Here is a 14,343-nt window from a genome sequence, read left to right as displayed (position 1 = left end):
ATCTAGGGAAATGGTATGCAAGTGTTTGTAAAATACATATGAATATTTTTCAAGTAGTGGTGCTTCTTTCTGATTATAAACATATTTTAGTCCTATCAACCTATGGCTACCAGGATCACTATATTCCAACAAAATCAGGTTTTTGGACCCAGAAATGAGCTAAAGACCATATACCAGAGAAAATGTGGAAAATCCCCCAAAGGAAAAGATGAAGTTCCTTTGGGAACCAGAGAGGAGATAAAATTTAAATGAAGCAGTATTTTGATGGGTTCAAGGCAAGGGTGTGTCAAGAAGTCAATTTTGGGTAGTCCAGGGTCCTATTTCTTTTGGATGTATAAAGTTAAAAAGTCAAGATAGATATGGTATTGTTATGGTTTGGATGTATGGTGTCCCCCAAAAAAGGTCACATGTGAGACAATGCAAGAAGTTTCAGGGAAGAAATGATTGGCTTGTAAGAGTCTTAACCCATCAGTGACTTAATCCTCTGACAGGGATTAACTGAGTGGTAACTGAAGGCTGGTGGGGTGTATCTTGGAGAGTAGAGTCTCTCTCTCCCTCTCTGCTTTCTGATCATCATGTGAGCAGGTTCACTCTGCTCTACTCTTCCACCCTGATGTTCAGCCTCACCTCCAGTCCTGAGAAATGGAGCTGGCTTTCTAGGGACTAAGTCCTCTGTAACCATGAGCCCTCAAATAGACTTCCTCCTCTAAAATTGTTCTGGTCAAATCCTTTTAGTCACAGCAGCAAAAAAGCTGACTAAAACAGGTATGTTGCCTCCAGAAACCCCTAATTTGCAGCTCTGCATCTGGGTTATAAATCAAAGTTGTTTCTGTAGGTCAACCTGACTTAGATTCTCTAGGCAAGAGAAGAATATATTATTCTTACTGATCTAATTCCAAAGAGAAAAGTTTCTGATAGTCTAAAGTTTCAGAGAATAAGAAAGCTCAAAGAATGGGTGCATAATGACATTTTACAGTGGTAGCGTGTACTTGGGAGAAACACGTCTCTGTTAACTAACTTTAGTGCCTGTTACTCCAGTCTGATAAATGGTTGGGAAAACTTTCTTAGTCTGAGCCAATCTTTACTTCTTCTAAAATAGCATATGTTCACAAAGAAAATTAGAAAATACACAAAGTACAACATTTAAAGTTAACCACTACTAACACATGGCATATTTTATCTTTTGTATTTTTTAATGCTGTAAATTGAATTCAGGGGTACACTACCACTAGCTATCTCCTTAGCCATTTTTATTTATTTGTTTTTTAATTTTAAGAGGGTCTCACTAAATTAACTAGGCTGGTCACAAATTTGTGTAATCCTCCTGCCTCAGTCTCCCAAGTAGCTAGGATTACAGGTGTGGGTCAACATGCCTAGCTTTTAATCTTTTTTTTCTATGCAAACAATATTTCTTGCTTTATGAGACTGGGTTTATGATATATATAGACTCCCAGAGCCTTTTTATTTATCAATTTATAGGTAATATCTTCCATTATCTTTAAATATTCTAATGTTATTCCAATAACAATACATGATGATACATTGTGTAGAGTCACTGAAACTTTTTTAAAAAATTTAAATCCTTATGATTAGGCATTTTGGTTATTTCAAGCCTTTCTCTATTTTAATAAAAGACTAAGAGGCATTTTTGAAAAAATATTTCCATACACTCCTTATTACTTCTTTAAGAAAATGATTAATAATAAAAATTGGACCAAGAATATACATTTTTACATTATGAAATTGTGTTACATAATAATTTATACACTTTCCAGTAGGACATGAGGTTGTCTATTTTCCTACACCCTTATCAACATTAGATATCATCAAATTTTTAATATTCACCAATATTATAAACAAAAAAAGGTATCTTCATTTTACTTCCTATGTCTTTGAGTATTATTAAGGATAATAAAAAAGGTTAGGAGCTATCTTTTCATGAGGAATGTTATAGGGAATGTCAGGAGCACAAACAAGAGATTTCTTTTATTTAGGACTTGGAGGCGCTTTCTACCAAAGGGGATTTTGAACCTGTTTTCTTTTTAGTGTGCAAAAGGTGGCTGATTCTACAGAAAGAAAAAGAAACATTTCCTGACCTTTTTCCATTCATGCTACACATAAAAAAGGATGGGTAAACAGAACATTGATATAACCAGCCATCCCAGGCTCTGCCCAGACTCCCAAGGACTGAAGAAACTCATTTTCATATACCTGTGAACTATCTGAGTCACATCAGGCAGGATGTGACTGAAGTGAAGTGTCCTGAATTTATATAAACATGCACACACTATTATAAAATAATCTAAGATATACTAGGTATGAATAGTTTGTATCTGTTTATAATAGTTTTTTTATTTCTTATTTTGAGACAGCATCTCACTAAATCGCCCAGGCTGGTCTTGAATTTGCAATCTTCCTGCCTCCACCTATCAAGTGGCTGACTACAGGCATATGCCAATGTGCCTGGCAAAAGGGATTTTTAGTTTGATCACAAATAAAAGAGAAATTACATGTGTGAGGTACAGCCTTTCTTTTCTCCTTCCCCTTAAGAACATGTGTTCCTTCAAGGGCAGCTAGCAGCTAGACTCTGGAACTACCAGGAAGGTAGGAAGGAGGAAGAGGAAGGTTTGCTGAGGTTCAGCAATCTTAGGTGAAAAGGATTAGCTAATCCTGAGACTAGTTTAGAAAGTGCACTGCTTGCATATACAAACCGCATTCTCAATTACCTATCAGTAATGAGTGTCATTTTGGTCTACTTGCCTTATTCCTTGGCTCTAACATGGTTCAGACCTCAGAAGGAGAGAAGGGCATTGTTATTTAATAGACTTCCACAAACCCCCAAACTTAATATTGCACTCCAATCAGCTACTGGCAATTGATCAGTGTTCATAATGAAATTAAATCTATTTGTGCGGGATATTTGCAGCAGATGCACTGGCACACACCTGTAATCCCAGTGGCTTAGAAGGCTGAAACAGGAGGATCACAAGTTCAAGGCCAGCCTCAGCAACTTAGCAAGGTTCTAAGCAACTTAGTGAGATCCTGCCTCAAAATAAAAAATAAAAATGGCTGAATATGTAGCTCAGTGGTAAATTACCCCTTGGTTAAATCCCTAGTACCCATTCCCTAATAAAGAAATCTGTTTGCAATCCTTGATCTAAAGACTGTATAAAAGAACAGTAGTGGGGTAATAATTGGTAATGTGCCAGATCTTGCACTAAGTGCTTTATATAAACTGACTCCATGGTCTGAAAGCAGATAGAACTAGTCAAATCATAACTCAAATCATAAACTTCTTTAACATCAAAATTACCCTCTTTTATCAAATTTTATATTATTGTCAATATTCAATTATCTTTCCTCTGGTAAGTGAAAATACTGAGTGTCCTCCAATATGTTTAACTCCCACCTCTGTACCCTTTACTATTTCTCAGACACCAAGAGAAGCAAATTTTTCTGAAAAAAATCAAAGTACTTCTTTTTTTGGGGTAGGGAGTGGCAATGGGGACTGACCCTACTACGGTGCTCTACCACTGAGCAACATCCCGAGCCCTTTCTATTTTTTCAGTCTTGCTAAGTTGCTTATGGCCTTGTTAAATTGCTGAGGCTGGCCTTGAACTTGGCAATCCTCCTACTTAGCTTCCCAAGTCACTGGGATTACAGGCATCATGATCACACCCAGTTTAAAGTACTTTTATTTCTCAGAAAATTGAAAGATCTTTTAGAACATTTTCCACAAGTGGTCTTGTGTTTTATTGCAATTTTAAAACTAAGTTAATATTCATTCTTTTGATGAAAGTTTGCCAGGATTATGTTTTACACTTTAAGATTTTTCATCTCCTTGTCCACCCACACTAATCTTTTCCTTAGCAGTTGTTGTGTGCTTACTGATTTCTGACATGGTGCATTAGTTTGTCTTGAGATGTACTTGATTTCTTCTTTCATGTTCCTTTACAATGTAATCCTACTTTACTATTCATGATTCACAATACATTTTCAGAATCATTGTTCAAAACATCAAATGTTCAAACAATTTAAGTTCTTCATATAAGCATGCAAATTTAAGAATGTTAATATATTATCTTCAAGTGCCTATGTACCTATGCCAATGTAGAGATTAAAAACCCATTTCCTTAATGTTTGCTATGGTTTGGATATAAGGTAACTCCTTAAAAGCTCATGTGTTAGGCAATGAAGGAATTTTCACAGGTGAAAGAAATGATTAGATTATGAGAGTTGCCACATCTGTGGATTAACCCATTTGATGGATTCATAATTGGAAGGCACTAGTGGGTGGTAATGGTAGGAAGTGGGGCATGGTTGAAGGAAGGAGGTCACTGGGGAGACATATCCTTGTGGACTATATCTTTTCCCTGGCTCTTCATACTCTTTTGTTTCTGTTTCCTTGACTGCCATGAGCTGAGCAGCTTTCTTCCACCACACTCTTCTTCCATGTTGTTCTGCCTTACCTCCAGACCCAGAATAATGAATTCAGCCAGCATGGACTGAGATCCCTGAAATCATGATCCCAAAATAAACTTTTCCTCCTCTTGGTTGTTTTGTTTGGGGTGGGTAGCAGGAGAGACTTAGAATTTAACCCAGAGGAAATCTACCACTGAGCTAAATCCCTATCCTTTTTTATTTTTTTTATTTTGAGACAGGGTCTCACTAAATTGCTTAGGGCCTTGCTAAATTGCAAAAGTTGGTCTCAAACTTGAAATCCTCTTATTTCAGCCTCTTGAGTCACTGGGATTGCCTCTTAGTTGTTCTTGTCAGGTATTATGGTCCCAGCAACAAAGAGCTGACTAATACAATGCTTAAAGAAAAAATATTTAGTAAAGTCCCTAAGTAACCCTTTCTATTGCTAATTATAATCTCTTAAATTAATTCATTCATTATGATCTCTTAAGTTTCCTCTTGCCTTATTTTAGTGAAATAGAGCATTTACTTGCAATCGGTTTAACCTAAGCAAATGCCCAATCTATGAAGTTATATTTTTCCATGCTTATGTGGAAAACAGAGCTATTTTGTCTCACTAAACTATAAAGCATGTGATATGGTAGCACAACCAGGTATTGCCTATCCCATTATCCTTTCTTCTCTCTTCCTACTAATTAGAATTGTCCCCTTTTAACTGGGCCTAAGACTGTCTTGAATAAGTTTATCTAGTATATCTCATTCATTATAGCCAATAAAATATAAGCAGAAATGTCATGTGGCAGCTTTGAGAAATTTCCTTGACAGCCAGTGCATGTTTCTTTACCACCTTCTTTCCTTGCCTTTGTCCTGTTCCTTGGAATCAGGATTTGATGAATGCCACTTTGGAGTTATCCCAGACCCTGAGGACTCTGAAAAATACCCTTCAGATGGCAGAGTAGGGGCTGGAGGGAGTCTGGGTCCTTAAGTGGGATGGCATCCTGGACTGCCTACTCCACTATTCAGCCTTAAAAAAGAAGGAAATTATGCCACTGACGACAGCAGGGATGAATCTGGAGGACAGTGTGCTAAAATAAAATGAGGCAGACAGAAGGACAAATACTACATGATCTCCCTGGTGGGTGGAATTTAGTATGTTTGAAAGAAGCCTTTTGAGCTTTATAATCCTACTGTGAAAACACCTTATGCTGGCACAGAAAATCATAACAGCAGAGAGAAAAAATCAGACTTTTGGTGTGGGGGAAATGGGGAGATTCTAGTCAATTGTGTGAGGTAAATAAGTTCTGGAGATCTAATGCACAGCATGGTGACTGTAATTAAAAATACTGTTTGTACATTTAAAATGTGCTGAGAGTTACAATGGTGATTTTGTGAGTGATAGATGTTAATTAACTTGATTATGGTAATCATTTTATAATGGACATATATACCAAACATCATATTGTATATCTTTAATATATACAAATTTTATTTGTCAAGTGTACCTCAATAAAGCTGGCAAGAGAAATCACTTACTTTGGATAAATCATCCTTATTTGAGGGGCAGTTCTGTATCTTTCAGCTGAATCTCATTCCAACTATGAAAAATATTCTAATTTATCCTGGAGTTAAACCAGTAACATTTAACATTCAAGGGCAACTTTTTGCCATGGAGGACATTTAGCAATGCCTAGAAACATTTCTGGTTGTTATAACTATAGGGATACTATAGGCATCTAGTGAGTAGAGGCCAGGGATGCTGCTAAACATTCTAAAATAAACAGAACAGAATTATCTAGCCCAAAGTGTCAATTTTACAAAGATTGAGAAACCTTAGGTGAAACATAACTCTCGGGAAGGTGAGTGATTAAAAAAAAGAAAAACCAAAAAAAGCCTTTGGTTCAGACTGAAGTGTAGAGACTGAAGGGTCCTGTCTAATCAATATTATCCTCAACTCTTTCCATATATCTCAAACTACTTTTAAAAGAATTACAATATATATGATATCTAGGCAAGACTTCAGTGGTAATGTGTGGAAGAATATTCCAATTAATACTTATTGGGATTACTTTGGGGGCTTTGGTTCTTCTCTAAATCAGTCACATAAAATTCCTAGGGTGACACTTGGGTATCTATTTGTGTGTGTGTGTGTGTGTGTGTGTGTGTGTGTGTGTGAACAATTTTCAGTGGAGTATGTCTTACAGATATGCTGAAAAATTACAATGAGGGCACTGGATGCTTTCCTGGACCACAATCTGCCCACTACTTTACATAAAGTTCTATAAGGGCAGAACCTTTCATCTTCCCTTCTTGTATACTGACTCCACTTTATCTTCAATATAAGGGAATACTTAATACTTTCTCTAGTATGATTCTAACTGTTGAGCTTCACTAATGGCTGCACCTTCATTCTAAGCTCGGTTTTGCCTTTCCGGACTGTGATATTACCCCATCACCCACACCAGCAGAAGGAAATCTATCCAGCTGCCCATTAATATCCTGTGCCAAGACAGCATTCACATTTTTGGTTCCTGTGTTTTGGCAGTGTTCAACACTGCTCCTACTATAAAACCATGGAAAATTCAAAATATTGAACCACATCTTCACTTCAACTTCCTGGATACTAAAAAAGAAAAGGAAGTAGCTAAAAAGGACAGTGGAATATTTAACTGTAATTTTATTAAAGTCTAGGTGACTCTATGATCAGGGTTAAAAACAACTCATTTAGTATATTTGAAGGAAGCATTTCTAGCTGTATACTCCTACTATGAAAGCATCTCATGCTGACACAGAAAATTACTAAATTATCCCAGAACTATAATTATCACCTTCATGGTTCTTTATTTTATTCTGTCTTCAATGCATTCCATCCTAGCAGAGTGGAATGATTATTTCCTTTAGAAAACATGCATCTGTCTCCCAAATATGTGGGAAATAAAAGTGGATGATTTCATTAACTGCTTAGTCTAAATAAAACATACTCCCTGCCTGAGGCAGCTTATTCCAAAATTTTATTGACAGCAATTTGAAAATAGTGACCTAAAATGCTAATAAAGTCAGACAGCAGAGTACTCTAAGCCAGAAAAACAACAGGGTATTCAGACTATGACTGAAGAAAGCAATGCTATTAATGCTGGGAGGCTGATAAGTCTCAGTAAGGTAGACTTAAGACAAGAATATAATAAAAAGCAATACTGACTATCAATTTATGTAACATCATCTACATTTTGGAGCAAAAAGATCAATCTCTATAATTATAGTCATTCCTGGTAGCCTTTCTACTTAGCTGTGCCTGAAATAGAGAACAGAGGTTAGCCCTCAGGTCTATTCTTAAGATGCAAGGAATAAGGACAAATGCCCCATGAATAACAGATATCCCAGTGCCCTATCAAATAGAACTGCCTGGAATTCTACTATATTGCAAAACCCAAGAAGCTGTATCACAAACATAGGTCCAGAGGAAGACTCTACGGAGTATTTACAAAACTATTCAGAAAGTAACTCTGGAGGTATATATCTATTATTGAGAAAAATGCATTCCATGGTATTTTCTCCCAAGGTTCTTTGCCAAGCTTGTTTCAGGGACTATAAATTCTTCAGAGTACCATAATCCCATATCTGAGATGCATATCACACTTTCAAGGAAAGTTCTCTTTCAACCCCTTATTACTAGAGAAGTTTCTAGAGGAAGTCATGAACACATACCCCAAGACTTACATGAGGAACTGAAAACTTATAAAGGTTTAGAAGTCAGCAATATTGCCATTTAAATTGGACTAAGTCATCATACCTACTTAATTAGACCTGAAAATGTATTTTTCTTCTAGTAGAATGACATTCTTGATTATCTAATCATCAAAATACTTCTAGCTGCTCTCTCCACTGACTTAGTAAACTCTGCTAGAAATGCAAACTCAAAGAGTATGATGAAAGACACAAAAGAGAATAACATACATAGATCAGTAACAATGCATAAGAGGAATATTCCTTCCTGGTGTCTGTATTCCATCTCTTCTTGGTGATAGGCACACTGGGGTAGGTAGTAGTAGGAACAGGTTAGAATCCACATTTTATTTTACTTTCATTTACTAAGAGTCATTGGGAATGCTACTGAAATGCTCCTGAAGATGCTCAGTGGTCACTCAAAAGGCATTCTTTAAAGTGTAAGCAAGACAAATTGTCTGTTAACTGATAAATGGATAAAGAAAATGTGATATATTCATCCAATGACATATATTATTCAGCCAAAAAAAGGAATGAGTACTGATACATTCTGTAGTATGGATGAACCTTAAAAACATACTGAGTGAAAGAAGCCAGACACCAAAGGCCACACACTGCATGATTCCATTTATATAAAATATCCAGAATAGGCAAATTCAAAAAGCAGATTAGAGATTGCCAAGGGCTTCGGGGGGGTGGGATAGAAAGTGACTGCTAATGGGCATAGGAATTTCTTTTGAGAGTGATGAAAATATTTTGGAATTATACAGTGATATTAGTTGTGCAATTTTTGAACCCACTACAAACTACTGAAGTATACACTTTTAAATGGTGAACTTAATTATCTGTGAATTATTTCTCAATTTTTGAAACAAGCATTTCTACTGTCCCTTAGTTGTCTCAAAACTGAACAAAGGGCCTGGTTCCTAGAACTCCCTTTATGCTGTTCCACAATGTTGCCTTATTTATGAAGTGAAAAGGAAGATTGAAATGCTAACACCATTTTCATTTCATCACATATCAGATGGGAAAGAGAAAATGTAAGATCTGTTGTAATTTTTGGTCACCCAGTTAAGGCATGATTTTCCTATTGTAGCCAAATCAAGTTATTCAATGATCCTGGGGCAGCAGATACCAATTTATCATTTAAAGGGCCAACTCTTACTGAGATACCTCTTTATTGCCAAATGTTGAAATGCAGTTTCAAATAGTTCTAAGCATCTGGTTAGTATATTTTGAAGAAGAGAAACTATTAATTCTTATCAAGATTCATTCATCTTCTCACATAGAAATTGTGCTCAAATACAAAATGACAGATGGTGCTGGAGAACCAACAGTTGAACATTCAAAAATATCTTTTATACATTTTTGTTAGTATCACTATTTCACCATGTGAACAGGGCATATAAAATATATGTTTGACATATAAAATATAAAATTCATTCATAAGTTTGGAAGAATAATGAATACTTACTCACTTAATCTGCCACCATTGACTTTAAATTATCTTAAACTTACTTGGTGTTACCAAATGGTCCATGTTTGACTTTACTGTGGATCATTTACCAGGGAAAAAATGCTTAGGAATTCAGTGCACCCACAATTTATGAACATGAGGTATCTGCTTCTAAACAATGTCTTAGAGTGGTCAGCATATGCTACTTTGGTCAAACCATACACATATTGAATGATTCCAATTTATATGAAATGTCCAAAATAGGCAAATTCATCAAAACAGAAAGTAGATTGCCATGGGCTGTTGGTTGGGGGTGCGGTGCAGAAAGTGACTGCTGGGACGTGGGCATAAATGCAACAGGTGGGTAAATATTGGAGCACAGGTCTGAATGGCATCCTCAGAACCAGAGCTTGGAGTGCATGACCAAGAGCATGTTATTTGGGCTCTTTTTTAAAAAAGGAATCAAAGGAAGCCATGATAAGGAAGACCTTTGGGTAGGTATAATCTACAAGCCCCAGATGACAAATATGTGTCTCACTTCTCAAAATGAAATTTCTGGATTCATATACAAATAATCACAAATCTATAATAAATAATTACCATTTAGCACATTTCATTTAAGACTATTTGTAGAAGGAGAAGGATAAATAAAATATCCAGATATTATGGTCCAAAAGAATTAATCACTTTTAAAGAAAATCTTATCACTAAACTCATCATAACACATTTGTATGATCAAGATTAACATGATACACTCCATAAGAATACAATGCCATCTACAATGAGTCTTTTATGAAATTACTATTTCAACCAGTAAGTTAAATAGCATAAGTCACCTTATGTGAACCCCAGTTCAAAGGCAAATGTGGCCAATCTAAAAATCCTTGAATAGTTCAAAGATTCAATTTTAGTCAATATTTTACTTTTACGTCAGTGATTTACTGAAAGTACTAATGAAAATTAAAATTGACACTACAGAGTTTTCTTTCCTTTTCCTATGTAACAACATTTGTGAACAAACAGAAAGGTAAGCATAGAAAACAAGCCTAGCAAATCCACAGACTAGAAAATGCTATATAATTATACTGTGTGTGTGTGTGTGTGTGTGTGTATTATAGAAGAAAAAAAATATGGTCACCCTGAAAATATCTTAGGGATACATGTTCCCCTATAAGAGACTTCTGATATTTTCTAATGTGATTTCTTAAAATAATTAGTTAAGAACCCCTTATCCCCAGAACTGAGTCTCTGCATTTCCCAGAAAAATGAAAACCAACAGTATTCTTTCAACATTGTAATTTAAAAACACATCATTTCCTTTAAATGCTTTTTGGGGGATAGCATCTGAGTGGCTAATAAGGGATTCCTAACAAGTGAAGAACTTTCAATCTATTACAACTTAATTATTGGAAAAATCTAATTCTAATTCCATTGTTAAGAAGAAGCTGGATAAATGTAATTGTCACTAAATGGTAAAATTTATGGACTTTATTTATTTACTTCTGCTTATCTGACAAATATATACACATATATTATGTATATATAATACATATATACATGTATACCTACTTAGGAAATAACTAGTAGCTATTGTTGTGCCATAATTAAAGACCAAATACCTTAGCTGCTTCAAGAATTCTACATCAGAGTTGCCATTGATGAGCTTGATGAACTCTTCATAAGAGGGAGCATAGGTGTAGGCTCTCTTGTGATGTTCATTCATCTGTTCTCTGTACTCCAACTGGGCAAGCAGCATTTGGTTAATGTAATCTGGATTACTCAATAACTCCACTATTGGCTTCAAGACTATGGAAATGAGAAGAAAACATCATGGAAAAAGATATTCTTCTGAAGGAATTGTCTTCATATTTCATAGTTGAAACTACATTCGGGAAAACATTTTTCAACAAGTCAAATGGAGGAAATTATAAACAGCTCAAATATATAAAAAGGCACATGCATGCAGGTATGTGTGCATATATAAGCATGCTTGTACATAAACACACACACACACACACACACACACACACACACTCAAAGTTGCTTATCCCTCTGAATAAGTTACCATATATATAGATACAATCAAGTGGTCATTTTAATAAGTGAGTGAAATGTAAATGAAAAGAAGTCATCGAAAACCCAAATCACTAATAATGATATTAAAATTAAGTACTGTTTCTTTTTCTTATATTTCTTTTATAAGGCTCATTAATTTTTGTTTTGACCAGTTTAGTCTGCCAAAAGATGAAAATCTTCTACTAACTGGTCAAAGCAGACTTCATGGAGGAAGTTGTTAGAAAAAATCAATAACACTATTACAAATCCATCCCACTTACTGTAGATTAAAAAGTTCCCCTTTTCTCTGTGGTTGGCTGTACCAGTTGATGGGCATAGCTGGCTAATCCTGACATAAATGAGATATACAATCAGTGCTTCTCTCCTTATTTGTTTGAGATTCTGAGACAGGGAAAGGTTCTTTTAGGTCATATTGTGGCACAGTACCATTTTTAGTTATCCCAAATTCACAGACTATGTGTAGGCAATATCAATTAATCTTATAACGCATACATTATTGGCCTGGAAAACTCAAAGGCTATCCCAAGTGAATGCTTTGCAGTGGAGAGCATAAGGACTGGTTTTCTTGTCAAAATAAACAGCAGAATGGACTGTGCATTTTACAATATATATAATATAAAAAATTTATGTTTATCACGTAAGGCCAAATGTTTTCTCTGAATGACAATTAAGCTTGAAATTTCTAAAATACTGCTGAGGGCCATTGCCAAGTAGGAATGACGCATCGAAATTTCCTTGCCAGCGTACCCCATGTTAAATGGACTTGCCTTGGAAATTTGCTGTGACATTGCATGTGTGTTTGAGAAAGGTGACCCTGCTCAAGGACGAGGGTGGATCCAGGTTTAGGTGTATCCTGCAGGTTTTAGGAAGTATCCTGGTTTAGGATAATTTGGGTTTAAGGCGTTCACGGTTTAAGATAATCTGGGTTTAAGGCAGTTCCAGGTTGAAGGTTATTCCTGCTGGGAATAGGGCGTTCCTGCTGCCTGAGTTCCCATTGAGTTCTCATGGAATTCAGGAAGTATTTGGGACGTGAATTGTGAGGGCAGAACTGGGATTTCCCCAGAACATGTTTGTAGAGGGCCGGTGTGAGTTCGGGAATAAAGAATTGCTGTTTGAATCTACAAAGCTATGAGTGGCTCGTGATCTTGTGCCCAGCCAAGACTGCGGCAAAATACTACTTTATTATCCATATGTCCCACAGTAAATGAGGTTTGCACAAGTGTTAAAATGTAATCACAGTATATAGCACATTAATTTACAAACTTATCATAATTGTAAATTAATTTTATAAGTCTACCTTTCGTCGTGAGAATTTCTGCGAGCATTATACGTAAGCTGAGAGACTGGACATCCTTTGATGGGAGTAGACAGAACACCAGAACCCGAGAACATGTTTGTAAAAATCTTACTTCTTCATCTGAGTTCCTTAAGCATGCATGCAACACAAAAGGCCTTGGCTGTTCTTCATGTCTAAAAGAACAATTAAATGAAGAAAGTGAAAAGGAAGCAAAGAAATTCCAGAAACAATTCAGTTATAAACCATTAGATTAAGAAGCTTTTCAAATGAACAACACATTGATTATAACTCTGCCACCTCCTTGACAATACCAATAATCAATAATTTCATTAATCTGAGACTAATCTAGAAAATCTGGGCTGTGATAAATGCAAATGTATAGCCTTCTGGGATTTCAAAATAAATGATAACTATCTGAAATACCATCAAAGTTTATAGGTAACTCCCAAATCATAGCAACAATCCAAACAGGTGTGAGTATTTCTTTAATTACATTATTTTAAAATCTTCTAGATTTCTTCTTAAATGTGATCATCAGCTTCATTTTTCAAAATTAAAAAAACAAATGATGACACATAAATAGGGTTACTAGGCAGTTTTCTTGACTGGAAAGTCATAAGATAAAAAATCTGCAGGTGTTTCTAAGTGAAGAAAAGGTCCATAATTTGATGCTATTAAATATGATGTAAAATTGCTTTCTGTGAGGTTTCCAAATACTTTCTAACCTTGGCTGTGGATTTCCTGGCAGCACTGACCCCATCTCTGGACCATTAATCTGGAGAATTTTCGTAGAAAAAAACTTTCTATGCTTTTTTTCATAGTAACTTGACAGCAACTGGAATGCTACTTTTTAAAAATATTTTTAGTTGTTGATCTACCTTTATTTGTTTTATTTAATTTATTTATATGTGGTGCTGAGGATCAAACCCAGAGCCTCATGCATGCTAGGCAAGAGCTCTACCACTGAGCCACAAACCCAGCCCTGAAATGCTAATTTTTCTAGTATCTTCTAAATAAGGGACAAAGAGTAAAAGATTCTTATAGTGACTTATAGTGGCCAATACTGAGAGAGAAAAAACCCTATATAGTGGGAGAGAATCAAACAAATATGAAAGTGCATGTTGGTGGCTTTATGACCAACGTCTCTTGGGACAGTAACTGTGATTTCATTTTGCACTAGAAGACTGGAGACATATTTCTAGAGTTTGTATGCTTAAAAAAAAAAAAAAGAATGATTTTCTCTCTGTCTTCTACAATAATCAAGAGGAATTCTACCCTAATGTGCAAAGCCAACAATACAAAAAGAGATTCTAGGAGTGAGCCTTTATGTGTACACTAATGTATGCTGACTTTTTTTTAAAATGGCAGTTTCAAT

General features: G+C 35.6%; 1 protein-coding gene across 6 annotated transcripts in view; it reads right to left on the bottom strand.

The window, feature by feature from the left end:
* Positions 1-14,343, bottom strand: part of Snx25 (sorting nexin 25) — a 110,322-nt gene that overhangs the window by 52,078 nt on the left and 43,901 nt on the right. For all 6 annotated transcript variants that reach the window (XM_040294414.2, XM_078031042.1, XM_078031044.1 and 3 more), the window contains 2 exons: positions 12,969-13,141; positions 11,215-11,401 (listed from right to left, as the gene is read on the bottom strand). In XM_040294414.2, coding sequence (XP_040150348.2) covers positions 11,215-11,401; positions 12,969-13,141 — 360 coding nt within the window. The remainder of the gene's footprint in view (positions 1-11,214; positions 11,402-12,968; positions 13,142-14,343) is intronic.

Source organism: Ictidomys tridecemlineatus, chromosome 14 (genome assembly GCF_052094955.1).
Source record: "Ictidomys tridecemlineatus isolate mIctTri1 chromosome 14, mIctTri1.hap1, whole genome shotgun sequence".
Classification (NCBI taxonomy): Eukaryota; Metazoa; Chordata; class Mammalia; order Rodentia; family Sciuridae; genus Ictidomys; species Ictidomys tridecemlineatus.
This window is presented reverse-complemented; position numbering and strand designations above follow the sequence as displayed.